This window comes from Pipra filicauda, unplaced genomic scaffold (assembly GCF_003945595.2).
Source record: "Pipra filicauda isolate LSUMZ 115617 unplaced genomic scaffold, ASM394559v2 scaffold68_size4259465_pilon, whole genome shotgun sequence".
Lineage (NCBI taxonomy): Eukaryota > Metazoa > Chordata > Aves > Passeriformes > Pipridae > Pipra > Pipra filicauda.
This window is the reverse complement of record NW_024104853.1, coordinates 3,723,925-3,742,065: the sequence shown is the minus strand read 5'-3', so window position 1 is coordinate 3,742,065 and position 18,141 is coordinate 3,723,925. Positions and strand designations below refer to the sequence as shown.

At 41.2% G+C, this 18,141-nt stretch overlaps 1 protein-coding gene and 1 long non-coding RNA gene across 3 annotated transcripts in view; one reads left to right on the top strand and one right to left on the bottom strand.

Moving 5' to 3' along the window:
* Positions 1 to 8,308: 8,308 nt before the first annotated feature.
* Positions 8,309 to 11,621, bottom strand: LOC114003906. The gene is made up of 2 exons (XR_003546405.2): positions 11,378 to 11,621; positions 8,309 to 8,804 (listed from the first exon to the last, which is right to left on the bottom strand). It is a non-coding gene; the product is annotated as an uncharacterized LOC114003906 (long non-coding RNA).
* ASMTL (acetylserotonin O-methyltransferase like) overlaps positions 11,307 to 18,141 on the top strand; it is a 25,093-nt gene continuing 18,258 nt past the window's right edge. Inside the window, exons 1-5 of one of the 2 annotated variants that reach the window (XM_027751290.2) lie at positions 11,307 to 11,507; positions 12,482 to 12,613; positions 14,377 to 14,424; positions 15,015 to 15,079; positions 17,712 to 17,773. In XM_027751290.2, coding sequence (XP_027607091.2) covers positions 11,415 to 11,507; positions 12,482 to 12,613; positions 14,377 to 14,424; positions 15,015 to 15,079; positions 17,712 to 17,773 — 400 coding nt within the window. In that variant the 5' untranslated portion in view covers positions 11,307 to 11,414. The remainder of the gene's footprint in view (positions 11,508 to 12,481; positions 12,614 to 14,376; positions 14,425 to 15,014; positions 15,080 to 17,711; positions 17,774 to 18,141) is intronic. The other variant, XM_027751291.2, reaches the window with a different exon arrangement.

Sequence of the window (18,141 nt, the reverse complement as noted above, 5' to 3'; positions counted from 1 at the left end):
AGCTAGAACTAACAATGTTTGCAACTACTTCAGCTGCTGAATGGATTATATCTTAATTTCTTGAAGTTATTAATTTCTCAGGACTGTGGGGAGCAGTTTTTTAAAAAAAACAAAGATTTTCTCACATTAACATGTACTCTAAGCTATATGTAGAAGAGCCATCCCTCTTAGCAGAGATTTTAGCTTTATATAATGCATGGGCAATGATTTTATCTTCCTTATAGTTATGGTGTGGATTATCAACCAGATTTTCAGCTGGATAAACGAGAATTCAACCACAGACTGGAGAGTGATTTTGTACCAGCAGAAATCAACTGAACCTCCATCCCTATGGGCAGATGTCCAAAACAGACGGCTTTCAGGCAGGCAAACAGAAAGAAGAGGAGACAAAGGAAAGTAAGGCATGAGAATGGGAGCTGTACCACATACTCTGATAATAGGTTATGGCAGGTGGATTGTGCAGTCCTGTATCTGGAATGCTTCTCTGAAATATCCTTCTCCAGCTTGTTTGCATATACCATGACATGTTTTTCTTTTAATTTTTCTCACATCTCAACAACTGCTTGTGTGCTTGGAAAGACAACTGCGGACCATACACTGGGGACAGACAAAGGCAAAGTTTTTCCTGCCATATTTACAGCTTTTTACCTACCTCTGGCCCTTGTTGATAGTGGAGAGCCAAAATATATCTGAGAGTGCTGGACGAGTTTCCCCTCACAAGTGAGACAAAGCTATACAGTATCCTTTTGCTGCACTGCAACACGCAGGGTCCTTAAAATCTGTCATTTTTCTTTGAGTATAACATAATTAAAATGCAATTTTCCACCACTGATCACCATGAATTTGTTCATGACAGATGTCAGAAAACCACAAAATGCACCATGACATATTTGTATGTCCTACCTTCTGCTAAAGTATCATCAGTTTTTGGAGAAGAATAAACATGAGTGTACCTAGTATTACTTTACCTGACTTAGTAAAGCCAGTGGGAACATTCAATGTTTTGTGGCATTTCAAGTGATAGTTTTAATTATCTTCACATTTTCTGCCTACAAGGCCAGCCTCAATGATATGTAAGCTGTCTAAACCTTCCCATCAATTTGCCTGGAAGATACCCTTCACCATCCACTTTCACAGAATTCCAGCTTTCTCACTGCCAAAAGTGTTTAATTGTTTTCAGCATTTTTGCTGCAGCAGAAACTTTCTTGGAGGTTATACTGAAATCTCTCTCCCTTTTTTTTTTTTAGCATGCAAATATTTTTACAATGAAAACCATTACTTCTCCTACCTCTAATGCAGGCTCTGTTTTATCTTGAACCTGATCTGTGAGCGTATAGTCTCTCCTAAAATGTTCTTCAATGTGCCTGAACTGTAACTGACACCAAATAGAGCCAAAAGGGAGAAACCTTGCACTTTGGACGTCAACAGTTATATTTTTAAAAATACTGAATTGCTCCTTTCGCAAGAGAAAATAGATGGTCACAACTGACTGAAAATGTTTTTCTCTCCATCCTCACACAGCTCAACATAGCCCTTCATCTCTCTTCTGACAATGTTTAAAAAAAATAGGGAGGATGCCTCGGGTACAGATTCAGGTACGTCTTCATGCCATTTCACCAACTAGCCTCTAGTTAGCTCAGATTAGGCAAAATTCCCATTTGGGTCAGTGAGACTGTTCCTTGAGAAAGGACTATAAAAATGAACCAACAACAGCAATCTTTTGAGTCTGATGGTGTATACTGTGAAGGCTTGGAGGGTTTTTATTAGAGAGGAAGAGAATAAATTATCTTTAAAAGTGGCCCAATATACTGTTCTTTGATCCTGGAAACACATTCTTCTGGGGCATCATAAGAACAATGACTTCTACCTTCCTTGGACAGTGGGTGTGAGTTGACATTCACACACACACACACACACACATAGATATATACATATATATACACACATGAATGTAGATTGTAATTTGTGAGGTTATTGAGAAGTTCATGTCCATGTTAGCTTCACTTTGGAGAATATGGGCCCCAGGTAACATGCTTACTTGCTTGCCTCTGTAGTTAATGTAATTTTACTGAGAAGACAAGAATGCTTCTGTTTGTTTTGGAGGTTGGAGGGGTTTTTGTGGTTTTGGGTTTTTTTTAATTGTCTAGAAGTTTAATCTATGAATGTGCTTGAACTTTTGCGTACATATAATAATAATAATAACAATAAATAAAAAGGATGTGATTTAAGATTCATTCCCTTGTTTTCACCTGCCATGTGTGAAAAACTTCCAAACAGAAAAGGGTAGAGAACCCAAGTCATGGAATAAAATTTCACATTGTTATTGTGATTTTTTTAGATTTCTATATTGTTTTAAGTCTGTTATTTTTCCCATGTATGAAGATTGATTTTTTTCTTTGCATATGTGTTCATATTTTTCTTTTTTTTTTTAAAACTTGATATTGTCATAGACCCTTCACACAAATTTTAAAGGTATCAATACTTGAATGAGTAACTTAAATCCTTCTCTGTGCCCAAGAGGTGCACCAAATACATATATTTTTAAATTTCAATGCATTTCTGAAGTGGTCTGGCAGTCAGAGCCCATCACACCCCCGGCCCAGAGCAGGGCACTGGGGGAAACTGGGCAGGGACAGTCAGGGTTGGTAGTCCTAGAATCACAGAATATCTCAAGTTGGAAGGGACTAACGAGGATCATTGAGTCCAACTCCTGGCCCTGTATAGGACAGCACCTGGAATCACACCCTGTACCTGAGAGTGTTGTCCAAATGCTTATTGAACTCTGTCAAGCTTGGTGCTGTGACCACTTCCCTGGGGAACTTGTTCCAGTATCCAGCCACACACTGGGTGGAGAATCTTTTCCTAATATCTAACCTAAATCTCCTCTGACACAGCTTCAGGACAGTCCCTCAGATCCAGTCACTGATCACTAGAGAGAAGAGATCAGTGTCTGCCCCCCTGCTTACCCTCGCTGAGACTGCAATGAGGTTTCCCTCAGTCTCCTCTTCTCCAGGCTGAACAGACCAAGTGATCTCAGTCGCTCCCCATACGACTTCCCCTCAAAGCCCTTCACCATCTTCATTGCCCTTCTTTGGATGGTCTCTAATAGCTTAATATCTTTCTTAAACTGTGGTGCCCAAAACTGCACATCATATTCAATATTGTCTAGGTAGGATCTACAAGGACTGGAAAAGATCAAGATAAGGGCATATGAGATGATCTAAGAAAGTAATATAAAATCTTACAAGTTAAATAGTTTAAGACTGTTCACCTCAGAAAAGAGACAATGTAAGGTAGGTAAGAAAAAGGTCTACAAAATCCTCAATGAAGTGGAAAAGCTGATTTGGATGAGTTTCACTGTCTTTGCCCAAGCAGTAACTTCAGAATAACATATTAACTAATGAGATTCAGTCTTCTTGCAAGTCTTCTAATATTTTTCCTTAAAGTCTAAGCAGGTGGAATATGTTATCAAACAAGAAGACTCTCAAGCCTCTTTAATTATAAAACAAGAAGTTCAGAGCTGCCAGACAGAATACCTTTCTAACTTTGAGCATAAATACCTCAACTCCCTTCTTGCCTGTCTTAGCTCATGATGATGTCCTGCAGTCAGTCTTTTTCTTTTCCTTCTGCAGAAATTTTCAGCACAGAGACACTGATGGTTCTCTTTCCCCGGTTTCTTTACCACATGACCCGGCTTTGGCATGCCACAATTACTCATATACAGAAAGTCAAGTGCACATGGTGTCCTGCTGGGAGCTACCAAGGCTAATTGTCCTTTGAAGCTTTTCCTGTTATGTTCCAAAACCTAAACTGCTGTTGTTAGATATGGTGAAGCACCATAAAAATGGAGAATAGTTTTGTTGAGTCCCTTAAATCTGTAGAAATGTAAAGGTTTTGCTCCTCTGCTGTATACCTGAGCAGCTTTGTCAAAGGAGAAAAGACAACAGACTTAAGGGAGGTATAAGCAGATTCAAGCAAGAGATGGGAGGGGGGTTGCAGAAGTAACATCTGTGGTAGCTGGACAGAGAAATACTCTAACTGGCAGTCTGCAAAGAGAGACAGAAAGTTAGTCTCTGTATTAGTCTCTCTGCAGTTAGAGAATGTCTGTAAATAATTTTCTTCATAAACAGTCAGTTTCATTTTAGAAACATGGAGCCTTTTCAACATAAAAGCTGGAAGCTGCAGCAAATCTCCAGATCTCTGCTGTAAGGAAAGGAATCTGATTAACAGACATATAAACCACTACCTAGATACAGAACAAACATCTCATAGAGGGACTCAGATCTCTGGAAACGCGAGCCTGCCATGCACAAAAGGTGAAACTTATCTGATCAAAATAGATACCAAGTGTTGCCCTAAGCATCTTATTGCTTGGCAACATTCATGTTGACTTCCTCCTCTGTTCCCTAAATTTACGTGACATTTGCTTTGATTATTGGTTGCATGCAGACATCCAGGTGTTGGTAGATCTCTGTGCCATGGTCCCACACCACAGAAGCAATGTTGGTATCCCAGGACTGTTATCACTTTCTTCTTGACAGCTGAATTGTATTTTGCCATCTTCGTGCTTGCAACAGCAGGTTGTTTATCTGATGTAGGCTCATGACCTGGGAAATAATATTCCTGGGGACCTCAGCAAACATTTAAATAGGCCACAGGTCTTTCTCACTTCCCCAGATTCATATAGGTTCAGAAAATAAAGGATAATATATAAGTTAAATGACTGGAAGCCTCTTCCTCTCAATTACCTCTACGAAGAGTCTGTTCACCTTCTCAATTAGAAGCTCTATACTGAGTGCAATGGCTTTGCCTCTCTCAAAAAGTTTCAGCACTGCAACACTGATGGTTTGGTTTCCCCAGTTCGTCATTATTGTCAACAGGCTGATATTTTTATCTTCTCCTATTTCACCTTGCATTCCATAGTAAATGCAGAATGCATCAGTATCTCACCCTATTTGCATGGGGTAATGCAAACTACTCTGTACACTTACACACAAAATGTCCATATGTTTGAGCATTTTTAATGAGGCAATTGTTCCCACATATTGCTGCTAAAACTAAACCTTTAAACAAGTACAAAAATAAGATACAATACAGCATATAATTTTCTTAAATTGATAAATGTTATCAGACTGAGAGGATAGAAGACAAAAATAAAGACTTTATTCTGACACTATCTAAGTTTTTATTTCCACATCCAATAAAGCTATTTGGGTCACAGGGTAGAATTATTCCTGTTCTTAAAACCATGAAAATTTACAGTGGCCTTAACCTCTGTGGTAAACATATATTATCACCTATTAGCATGCTTATGATAGCTCTTTGTAGCTCCAATATCAGCATATCTCTTTCAAGATATTGCTAGACCTATTGTCATTAATATCAGCTCTGATTGTCCCTAAATCCAAGAATCATAGAATCAACTGGGTTGGAAAAGACCTCCGAAATCATTAAGTCCAACCCTTGGTCCAACACCATTGTGGTTACTAGACCATGGTACTAAGTGCCATATCCAGTCTCATCTTAAAAACCTCCAGGGACGGAGAATCCACTTCCCTGGGCAGCCCATTCCAATGCCTGATTACTCTCTCTGTAAAAAATTTCTTCCTAATATCTAACCTTAACGTCCCCTGCCAGAGGTTAAGACCGTGTCCCTTTGTCTTACTGCTGGTTGCCTGGGAGAAGAGACCTCCTTTCAGGTAGTTGTAGAGAGTGATGAGGTCTCCCCTGAGCCTCCTCTTCTCCAGGCTGAACTCCAGCTCTCTCAGTCTCTCCTCATAGGACTTGTGCTCGAGTCCCTTCACCAGCCTTGTTGCTCTTCTCTGGACCTGCTCCAGGACCTCAATACCCTTCCTGAACTGAGGGGCCCAGAACTGGACACAGTACTCCAGGTGTGGCCTCACCAGCGCCGAGCACAGGGGAAGAATCACTTCCCTGGACTTGCTGGCCACACTGTTCCTGATACAGGCCAGGATGCCATTGGCCTTCTTGGCCACCCGGGTACACTGCTGGCTCATGTTCAGCTTCCTGTCAACCCAAACTCCCAGGTCCCTTTCTGTCTGGCTGCTTTCCAGCCACTCTGTCCCCAGCCTGTAGCGCTGCATGGGGTTGTTGTGGCCAAAGTGCAGGACCCAGCACATACATGTACATACAGGCACGGATAGACAGTTATATTATGTAATCTTTATAATTAAAACTAGGAATTTGAGCGTCTGTGGTGTATGGCCTTTAGTTCTTAAAAGTTACAGCTTTTTACAGCTGCTTGAAACTTAGCGATCAAATACGTAGGAAAATGACGGTATGCACTGCCCTCTGGTGGAGATTTAGATAATAAACATAAGAGCTCCACAAATGTCCTCGGCCTAGGAACCTCGGAAGTTATCTTCCAGAAGAGCTGGGATTCCAGTTGAGACAATAAATATTTTCTTTTATGCATCTTATTTTCATTTTCTCTAGCTTTATACCGTTATCTTTTCAGTTATTGTTATATCGTATAAGCGGAAGGAAGAATTGTTTTTCACACTTAGGCAACTCTATGTTTGCATCTTACATCACATATCTGTACACACATTTTTTATAAGCACACACACATATATAGCATATGCATGCTATATAATATATACATTATGTACATGCACACTTTCCTCAAAAATATTTTACGGATTTTTAAATATTTTTTAAAATATAAACAATTCACCAACAGTGGTCTTTATAGTCTGCTATGCTATTTCTTTTTGTCTAGAGATTATGTGAGTGTTAATGGGAGAGAGACCAGAGAAATGCCGCGGTTAGAGGTGAAACTGCCTGCAGAGCACAAATCAGCCATGTCACTTATTTAAGAGAGGTCCATGGATTCAATATAATCCACTGCCCCTCAAACACACAAACACACAGATATCTAGGGATTTTGTCAGCAAACACTTACCCTCCTGTCCCACTGATTACAGGCTTATTAGCCACTGCCCAATCTTCCCCTCTGAGGCTGCTCATTGGCCCTGCACTAACAGCCCAGAGAGGGCAAGCTGCAGATCTAAAGTTGATCTCAGCAGCAGACATTGGCTGTGGCAGCAGCTGGGAAAGTCAGCACTGGAAGCATATATAATGTATGTAATGCTGCTGCTACGTCATGTAAATTGGGATGTGCTTGCAGCACATTTTAACCTGGGAGAGGCTACAGCACACATTTGATATCAGGTGGAAACTGGCAGGAAGGAAGCGTTCTTTTTTTTTTTTCTTCTACCCTACATTGCTGCTGTGGACCTGGCAGCTCGTCCTCTTGGACAACAACCCTGTCATTCTGTGCTCCTCTCGCTAGGATTTAGTTGTCTTCACACTGAGATTTTTTCAAGGCTCTAGGCTTCTCCACTTTGCAACACCTTTCCTGTGGCAGAATCTGCAGAACCGGGCAGATACATTTTCAATGGCAGAAAAAGGCTCCTTGAAAGACGTAAGTCTGAGCTCTTTGAATTAATGAGGCTATCCTAGAAAAGCCAAGCTGCCCTGTGAAAGGTGAAATGCTCATTCCCTTCATAGCAACTTTATAGCTAAGTCCCTAGGATTCACCAACTTCTTCACAATGGACAGGCACTGTTCCCCAAACAAATTGATCCTGTCCTTGCACAGGTGGCTCAGACAAATAATACACCCTGGTTGAAATACATACACTCATTGCAATACATATAAAGGTAGGGATAAATATTTGATGATCATAGTGTTCTTTACATGCTTGAAGGGGTTACTGTGATGGTCACAGAGTAAATGCATAGGCAGAAACGCAGAGAAGTCCAGAACAAAAATACTGAGGAGAGGTCTCTGCAGTTCAGAGCTCTAACTGTTATTTTGCTTTTGTTCAAAATACCTTGGATATTTGAAAAAGTCAACAATTTCATAACCAACCTTGAACAAGCTAATCTTTGACTAGCAAAGTCAGCTACAACAGAAACTTCTCTGATAACAGCTGGTGTCATTGATCTTCACCTTGGTCATCTCACTGCAGCCTCACACTTTCTATGTCTGACTCTTGCAAGGCTGCTATGGAGCAGTTAGTAAACACTGCTTTCCAAACCTCTCCCACCTGGAGCAGTTTATGTGATGTGGTTTAGCTTTTCACACAAGGTTGCTTGGTTTGACATTTAGACCAGCATAAATAAGATATAAATAACGTAAATGAAAACATGTATTTCAATAGGTTTGTGGGTTTGTCTTTTAAATAAATAAAATCACTATCATGTAAGTTTAACAGAATAACAAATTTAGTAATTACCACTCTTTAAAAATAATAATCGAAGAGTCATACCTCATTTTCTTCACATGAAAAACCTCTTTTATTGGTTTCCATTTTCGGGTATTGTCTGAACTTTCATGGAAAATTGTTCATGAATTGTTTATATTTGAGAAACAAATTTAAAAGTTCCTAAAATATTTTTGGGAAATGTGAGTGTACATATTTCTCTTTCATTTATTTATTGGTTTATCTATTTATTTTACTTTCAGAAAGTCTGTTGTGCAAAGCAGAGGAGCAGCATACAAGCAGAATTCAACCGAGGGAAACAAATCTTGCTTGTCTTACTCTTCAGTTAATGGGATGCCACACCTAAGACAGGGAAGTTATGTTGCATCTCTAAAGGCTGTACTGGTGACTGGAGACAGATCTGCGTTTGTTCCTGTCTGTCAAAACACGCTGGCAGGAACAGAAGGTGTTCTGTCATGTCCAGTCTCTTCTTTATACATTTACATGGGTTGGGATGGAGTCACAATTTCATTGCTTCGTTGCAGCTTCACACCAGTGGAACTATACTGGAAGACTGAACAAAATGAGGAAAAGAAGAAAATTGAGCCTGTTGGTTTGAGATGGAAAACTTTGCACTATTGTCTTATTTCTCTGGAGTGTCTGATTTTAGTTTACCATGCTTGCTTATATCCCATACAAAACAAGGTGTAGTATAGAAAGATGACTCTGGGTAAGAAATGCGCCCCAAATTCTAGAAACATCCACACAATTGCAATTTCCCTTTCTCAGGAAAGGGTCAGTATTGCAGTAATGTTGAAGGTGTATATGTATTAGGATTTACACTTAAGTTAAACTTGCAGGATTGGAATATTTTTTCAAGAGGAACAACTCCACATCTTTGCCCTATGTGTGCCAGGAAACAGATTTCTGTTACCTGATGAGATCCTTGTCTTTTTATTCCATTAAAAATTATATTAGTATCATATGAAAGATACTCTGGTTTTCATCTCTGTAGCATCTTTCAAACCTCCTTATTAGCAAGGAGCAGTTTCACAGTTCACAGCCCTGAAAAATGAACAGTGAATTTGTTCTGACATGCTCTAAGATAACCATAGACAGTGTGTGTGCATGTCTGCCTGCTGGCAGTGCAATACATGCTCAGCCTTGGTGCTGGGGGCAGCTGGGGCCACAGCAGCCTCACCTCCATTGGGCTGTCAGATTTGGCAAGCCCTAACACAACCCATGGAATCACAAAGTGGGTAAGGTTAAGAAGGACCATCTGCTTCAACCTCCCTGCTCAAGCAGGGCCATCCTAGAGCACATTGCACAGGATTGTGTCCAGATAGTTCTTGAATATTTCCGGTGAGAGAGACTCCACAGCCTCTCTGGGCAGCCTGTTCCATGCAGTCACCTGCACAATAAAGTTTTTCCTTATATTCAGGTGGAAATTCCTGAGCATCACTTTCTGCCCATTGCCTCTTGTCCTATTTCTTGGTATCGCCGAGAAGAGCCTGGCTCCATCAATGAGACACATGGTCCATGATACAGGTGTCATGAGATCCAATTATTCAATGCAAACCTCTGCTTTAATGACTGGATATATTTTTAATGCTAGAGGACACATTTCACTTTTTTCCTAGCCAATGGAGAAAATATGCACCATCACATTATTTGCAAGTTATGGGAAACAAATCTCAGTTTTTATGTTCTTTTTCTACTACTTTTTCTACTGGCTAAAAAGGGCGTAATCACTCAAAAGGATATAATTAAAATTTTATAATAATATGACAGGCAATGATAATAATAGAATCATAGAATGTTAAGGGTTGGAAGAAACCTTAAAGATCATCTAGTCCCAACCCCTCCATGCCTTGGCAGGGTCACCTCCCACTACCCCACATTGTTCAAGGCCTTATTCAACCTGGCCTTGAACACTGCCAGAGTTGGGGCATCCACAACCTACCTGGGCAACTTGTTCCAGCATCTTACCACCCTCACAGTAAAAAGACTTCTTCCTAATATCTAGTCTAAATCTCCTCTCTTCCAGTTTGTACCCATTACTCCTTGTCCTATCACTACAGACCCTTGTGAAAAGTCCCTCACTGGCTTCCCTGCAGGCCCCCTTCAGATACGGAAGGCTGATGTGAGGTCTCCACACAACCTTCCCTTCTCCAGGCTGAACAGCCCCAGCTTTCTCAGCCTGTCTTTGTAGGGGAGGTGCTCCAGCCCCCTGATCAACTTCATGGCTTCCGCTGGACTTGCTCCAAGAGTTCCATGTCCTTCTTATGTCGAGGTTCTTTCTGACCTAAGAAATGCGTGATAGCACCTCTTTGCAAAATACTTCATGCCAGCATTAGTGGAGAGGAGGAGATGGGATATAAAACAGGGCTCCTGTGGTGAGCACTGGTGACCCACACCTTGAGTACTGTTTTCAATTCTGGGCCCCCAATTCAGGAAGGACACTGAGGTTCGGGAGCAGGGCAAGGAAGGTAGTGAAGGGTCTGGAGCACATGTGCTGTAAGGAGTGGCTGAGGGAGCTGGGGTTGTTTCCCCTGCAGAGGAGGAAGCTCAGGGGAGAGAGACCTTATTGCGCTCTACAGCTACCTGAAAGGAGGTTGTAGCCAGGTGGAGGTTAGCCTCTTATCCCAGGCAACAGTAGAGAGGACAAGAGAACGCAGTCTTACGCTGTGCCGGGGGAGGTTTAGGTTTAACATTGGGAAGAATTCCTTCACAGAAAGAGTGATTAGAAATTGGAATGGGCAGCCCAGGGAAGTGGTGGAGTCACTGTCCAGGAGGTATTTAAGGAAAGACTGGATGTGGTGCTATGGTCTAGTTGATATGGTAGTGCTCGTTCATAGGTTGGACTGGATATCCTCTGAGGTATTTTCCAACCCAGTTGTTTCCGTGATTCTGTGGTTTAAGCCCACGCCAGTTAGTGCGCAGCTGATGACCGGCGCAGCTGCAGCCTCCCAGGCGAACACCCTTCCCCTCACGGCGGGGCGACCGCCGAGGTACTTTCCCACCGCCGGGCGACCGCGGCCGCCAAAGCCGTAGCCCCGAGCTTCCCCTTTCCCCTTCACTCCCCGGCCCGGCTCCGCCCCCCGACCCCGCCGCCACATAAGACCGTCGGCGCCTCCCCGCCCCTACCCGGCGCGCAGCGGGAGGCTGAGGATCGGCGGCAGCCATGGTGTTGAGCCCAGTGCTGGGGAAGCTGGCCAGCAAGCGGGTGGTGCTGGCCAGCGCCTCGCCGCGCCGCCGGGAGATCCTCACCAACATGGTGAGTGCGGCCGGGCAGCGCTCGCCTCGCCCGGGCCGCGGTGTGCGGGCAGCGGCCGCCTCCAGCCGCCGGGCCGGGCCTGCGGGGCCCGCCCGCTCCCTGCTCCATGGGATCGGTGGGAGCGGGCCGGGGGGAGCAAGGTAGCCGTGTCCTTTCCGTAAAGCATCTGTGGAGCGCAAAGAAATCCGTAGCTCGTCGTTCACCCCCTGCCTCGCTAGGCAGGCCGCGGGAGGCTTTTGAATAGCACTTCGGTATTACCCATCCAATTTAGATTGCTTAGTGTTATTATTCTTAATAATTCAACTGAGAAATTGAACTTGAATGGAAAAAATAACTTCACAGTACGAATATTTGGAGAAGTGCTGAGGTTCAGGCATGTACTCAGTTGTTAGAAACCTAAGGTGCCTGCTGGGTGTAGTAAATTCGCAAGTGTAACCTGGAAACAAAAAATTGAGGTTTTTGGTTTTTGGTTTTTTTTTTGACAAAACCATACAGAAACCGGCTGGTTTTGTTTTCTCTCCATCACATGTATAAGGACATGTAAAGGCTGGTAAAGCTCCTATAAGACTTTGCACAAGTGCTGTGGATAGATTCAATTAAAAAAAAATCCACTAGTAGAATACTCTGTTTATGAAGCATATCAGTTTTATACTGTTAGTTCTTATAGGAAAAGACTGATGAAATTACTAATGCAATTAGCTTCTAATAAATAAGAGTAAGATCAAATAAGCACACTGGTTTAGAAGTTCCTTCTGACTGCTCTTTTGTGTGGTTTTTTTTTAGGCTGTTTGCAAATTATATGTGTGTGCTAAACACTGTGGTAGAAGCACTGTGTTCTTCCCCTATGGGTTTGCCGGGGGAGGTGTGTTAAAGTGGAAAGAGCAAGAAGTCAAATTTGCCACTTGCTTGATATGCCTTGTGAGCAATATTTAATAACGAGACCAGATTGATTGCATCACTTTCCTCTGTTACAGGGCCTGCGGTTTGAGGTGGTTCCATCCTGGTTTAAGGAGACACTTGAAAAGTCATCTTTTGCAGCCCCTTTTGAGTATGCTGTGGAAACAGCAAGACAGAAAGCTCTTGAAGTAGCAAACAGAATGCATGTAGTAAGTTACTAGCTATTTTGGCAATGAGATTTTTGTCTTTAGGTGGTGTGTGTTCCTGTGACTCATTTTGCATGCACTGCTTAAGTGACCTCTGAGTCCTTTTTCTCCACCGAAGGTGAATAGCTATTTTTCTGTCATTTGTGAAAGACAGCTTTCTGAAATTAATTTGCCTAATCAAAACTCTCATGCCTGCAGTTCAGGCTTTGCACAAACTGCAGTAGCCTGCATCTTTCATTAGCAGCAAAACTCCTCTTGTTTGGGAGATAGTTCCTTTGAAAAGTCAGGTGTGTGGCTGACCTAATTCCAGGTGTTTGTTGATTGCGAAGACAGACTATGGAAAAACCCTGAAATGAATCCAATGCTTTGCTGTAGCATTCACTGAACAGTAGTGACAACAATAGCTCAGAATTTGTGAGTGTAGAAATACCAGAAGAAAGCAGAAAAAAAGACAAATTCTATTCTGGACAAAGAAACACTCAGTTGCATTTCAAGAAGGGAGAAGTCGATGTGCCTTCAGGTTCTGTAGACAAGAACCTAGTTTTGTATCCTAAATTTTATCAACCAGTGATGCAGCTTAAACTGTCAATGATGTATTTGACTTATGACCTTGACTGTTATCACTGTGTTTGAGCCATAAGGCTGTTGTCTACCAGGACCTATTTTGAAGTCTAGCTGATTAAATCCCATAAAATGCACCATAATAATTTCTTAATAATAAAACTTTGAAAGAGAGAGGTATGTTTGTTGATGCTATACTGGTGTCAGGAAAGGAATATTGAACACTTTAAACTAACTGTGTTGCCAGAGGTCACCATTCTTCAAAGCAAATATTGCATGATCTCTAAAGTAAATTGTTACCCAGTTTTCTGTCAACTGCTTTTCAGACAATGATACAACATTAGGAGAGTGGATTTTAAACCCAGCCTCACTAAATGACTTATTTTGGACTTTCATTACAAAACACTGTGCTGGGGATAATGCTTGTTCAATGGATTTCAAAATACTTCTTCATACAGGAATTAGTACCACTAATTTTAGACATCATTTAGCAATTTAAAGCATATCAACAGCATTTCTATAGAAGAATTGCCTCCCTACAAATGTTTTAATGTAATGGTCACAGTTACAGATAGGTTTCCTGTCATGATGTGTTAAATAATAACCATGTACCTGATAACATGCAAGTAAATCAAAACTCAGCTGTTAAGGACAGATGCAGTTTAAAGTCAAGAAAAAGCTACAAGGAATTTTTATATAATGCTACCTCTCAATACCAGAAAATGGACTGTATATGTTCCCTTTTCAAAGAGATAAGAGAGATGTAGCTGGAGAAAATGGTTTTTATTTTTCAATAAAACTTGACTTGGAAATGTGATCCCAGAGGGCTGTATTCTCTGGCTTCCGTACTCTTCCATACACTGGCTTCCATAAGGGCACTTCCTTTAAAGGAATTGTCTGCCACCTTGAAGATCAGGTTGACCTTTGAGAATGCCTTTGTTATTTCCTGGATGCAGTTGTTCATTAGCAATGTATTTGAGCAAATTTGTGATGTGAGAATAGGCTACTCAAGCTTCACTTTTATGGCCATATGAGTGATTGCTATTTTCCACACAGTGCAAATGAAGAAATTGTCTCGTTTTCAGATCAGTGTAGAGCCCTCCTTGTAAACCAGTAAACTGATGTTTTCTCACTGTAAATTTTAAGAGATTTCTATCTATTCTGACGAATTATTATTATCATCTTCTTTCTTTATGCCTTTGCAGAAGCATATGAGAACACCTGATGTTGTCATAGGAGCAGACACTATTGTGGTAAGAAGTCTTCTGTGGTTTAGCATTATTTTATGACAAGTATAGGAAATACTTGCATCTTTAAAGTTTGAAAGCTGCCTTCACTGGGAAGTTTGTGTTTCTGGATGAATCTTTTTTCCCAACAAGGTAGTTTTTGAAATCTTGAGAGCCAGAGGCCTTGCTGCTGGTTTTGCAAACACTAGTACTGCATAAGTATTGCCTTGAATCCTCTAATATGTAATGGAAATGTGCTGTTCTCAGGCAACTGTTGGCTGTCGAAGTCCAGATCGTGTAAACTGTTCAGTGTTGTGCCTTGTAGAAGGCATCATTTTATACCTGTCATCTCCACAGAGATGGTGCATGGTTAAGGGCAGAAAAAGTTGGATTGCCCTTTTGTTTGAGAGTTGCCACCACTGGAGGGGATAGAGTGTGACACTCATTATGTGCTTGACCCTAAATTACCTGTTCTTCCAAAATATCTGTGCTTCTTGCTCTACTCAGTAGACTCATGTTTGAAGCCCTGACTGAAACCACGGTTTAAACATAATTTCTGACCTCAGTTTCTGAAAAGTAATAAAAAGCAGCACATTCACTCTGTCTTTCTGTTTTAGTCTGTGGATGAGCAGATCTTGGAGAAACCAGTTGATAAGCAAGATGCCTATAGGATGCTGTCAAGGTCTGTAGTTTTAAGTAAGATTCCAAATATGTATATTAAACTGTTTTCAAAGAAGTTGTACAGATTCCTTGATGTATATGAGAATCTCCACGGACACACATTTTTCAGTGGTTTTTAAGTAGAGTAAACCAGTTCTTCCACTGAAAAAGTTAGACCTGCTTTTATGTTACCTACGGCTGCTTGCTCTTGCCCCTCCACTGTAGGAAGCTGATCAGAGACATAATGAACTGTTTTGTTTTCACTTGGATTGATTTTCAGAATCACTTATCACAAGATTCTGTATGCTTCAGCTGGTACAGGATGGGGAGATAGGGAGAGAAATCACGGTGGGAAGGAGGATGGAACCATCATAGCAGTGGTTTGAGGCTTGAGATTTAATGGAATAATGATAGCGTATCTTGGGTTGGAAGGGACCTTAAAGATCATCTAGTTCAAACCCCCCTGCCATGGGCAGGGACACCTTTCACCAGACCAGGTTGCTCAGAGTTCCATCCAGCCTGGCTCTGAACACTTCCAGGATGGGGCAGCCACAGCTTCTCTGGGCAACCTGTTCCAGTTCCTCACCACCCTCATAGCATAGAACTTCCTCCTTATATCTAATCTAAGCCTGCTCTCTTTTAGTTTGAACTTACTCCCCCTTGTCCTGTCACTACAGGCTCTAGTAAAAAGTCCCTCTCCATCTTCCTTGTAGGCTCCCTTCAGGTACCGGATGGCTGCAATTAATATTACACATACAAGAAAGTACATGATCATATGAGTTCACGGACAGTTTCTTTAAATTGTGTAGTTTAATTGAGGAGGAAAAATCTCTTTCCATCAATGTTCTCCATAGTTGATAGGCTGGTGGGGTTTTTTTGAGGTTTCTGCTTTTTTCCTACTACAAGCTTAATGTTGTTTTATAGCAGGTTTTTTTTTTTTTAAAGAAACACTAACTAACTAATTCTAGTCACCTTTCTGAAGGATGAGATGTGAGGAATCCTCAGATCATGCTTCTGTTTTATTGGGGAGTAGAGGAAGAAAAGGTGCACTGCTTGTTTCATCAGTTTACATTATAACTCAGACATCTAAAAAGTGAATACAAGTGTCTTGATGGTTCCTTGAGTTTTGTTCTGTAAGTGTATATAGATTTTTAATTTTTTTCATTGTTGAATGTTTGATCCTTTGTGGCATGTTCAAATTTAAAAGTAGTTTTTTAAAACAAAGAAGGGCTAGCAACCTGTGTCATTATTAGGAGATTCACAAAGGAGTCTTGTCTGGCAAGAGATTTTTCACAACTGTTTTTGCTTGAAATTATGCCATGTCCAGCTAATTAATTTTTTTTTTTCCCCCAGAGCCTAATCTACTTCTAACATATGCAAATGTTTGGGGTTTTGTTTTGTTTGTTGTAAGTTTAGATCAATCGATATAAAATGCATTTAATGTTTAGCTTTTTGGAACTCCAGGAAAAAATGCAGACGATGATACATCTTTGCATATATCCGAGGTGTCAGATGAAAATTTGCACACACTGTTTCATCTTACAATTCAGTGTGGAATCTTTAGGGGACACAAAGAGTGTGAGATGCTTCTGATCACATCCAAAAATATTCTGGCTAATCATTGAGGCTATTCCTTAAATAGTCTCTTCAAAGATTCACGTTTGCTTGCTATTTATTATACTTCTATTGCTGACCTTTCCCAAATCTTCGTCCGTGAATCCCAGCCATGAGAGTGAGTGATTGCTGACACAGTAGATTAATGAAGTCCTCAAAACTAATCAGCCACAGCGTGGCACTCCAGAGCCACTACAAGAGGGAGTGAGGGGAAATGGAATTTGGATTCTCTGCTCTCTGGCTTGCCGTGGGATTTCTGAGGGCCAGTCTGGATGCAATGAGAACATATGCTCTAGTTCCCTATCACTTGCTTAGTCTAAGTTGCATCATCTAGCTATGTACTGCCAGCTTTTAGTGAAGATGGCTGTAAAAGCAGTATTTGTGCCAACTGGTCTTTTCTAATGCATTTGAAATAGTCACTTTCCTGATGCACAGTGAATAAACTGATAGCATGGACTACTTTTCCAGTACAGTACAAGTGATATTTTGGATACTTGAAATAACTGAAGCTTTTGATAGTGGGTTGTTTTTTGGTTTTTTTTTGGTTGCTTGGTTTTGTTTCTCCCATATCTTTTCACCTATATTGAAATGACTAAAATAAAATATATTTGTTCAGGGTGCATGTCAGACCCATTATCACAGAATCATAGAATCGGATGGGTTGGAAGGGACCTCTGAGATCATCAAGTCCAACCCTTGATCCACTATCGCCGTGGTTACTAGACCATGGCACAAAGTGCCACATCCAGTCTCATCTTAAAAACCTCCAGGGACAGAGAATCCACCACTTCCCTGGGAAGCCCATTCCAATGTCTGATTACCCTCTCTGTAATGAACTTCTTCCTAATATCTAACCTAAACCTCCCCTGGCAGAGCTTAAGACCATGCCCTCTTGTCTTACTGATAGCTGCCTGGGAGAAGAGACCAACCCCCACCTGAGTGGTAGATTAATATAATGGTCTGTTTCTCAGGCTGTAGCAATGTGATCACATAGAACATTTCATAAGACTGTTGCTTAATGCACATCTTTTCCCTGACAGGTTGAATGGGAAAGAGCACAGCGTCTTCACAGGAGTGGCTGTTATACACTGCCACAGTAAAGGTATGTGTTTCATTTTATTAAAGCTCGGTATTTGCATTAGAAGTTATTCTCATAATGACTCATGCAAGTGAAAAAAAAAAGGATGAAAATGTTTCATTTACAGTCTGAATTGGTTTTCTACTCAAGAATTACCTTATCAAAATAGAAATAAAACCTCCCCACAAAAGCCAATCTTCTTGCTGTATTGAGTTTTCACACCGGAAGGAGGATTACAAAACACTATAGACTTTAGAAATACTGTCTCTGAAGGCTGTGAAACTAATTGAAAGACCAGTGTAAATTGTGGGAATATTCTAAATGAAATTCAAGTAAGGCACTACCAAGTGTGAGACTGAGCAGAAACTGATCCATAGTAACTTGATTCCTGT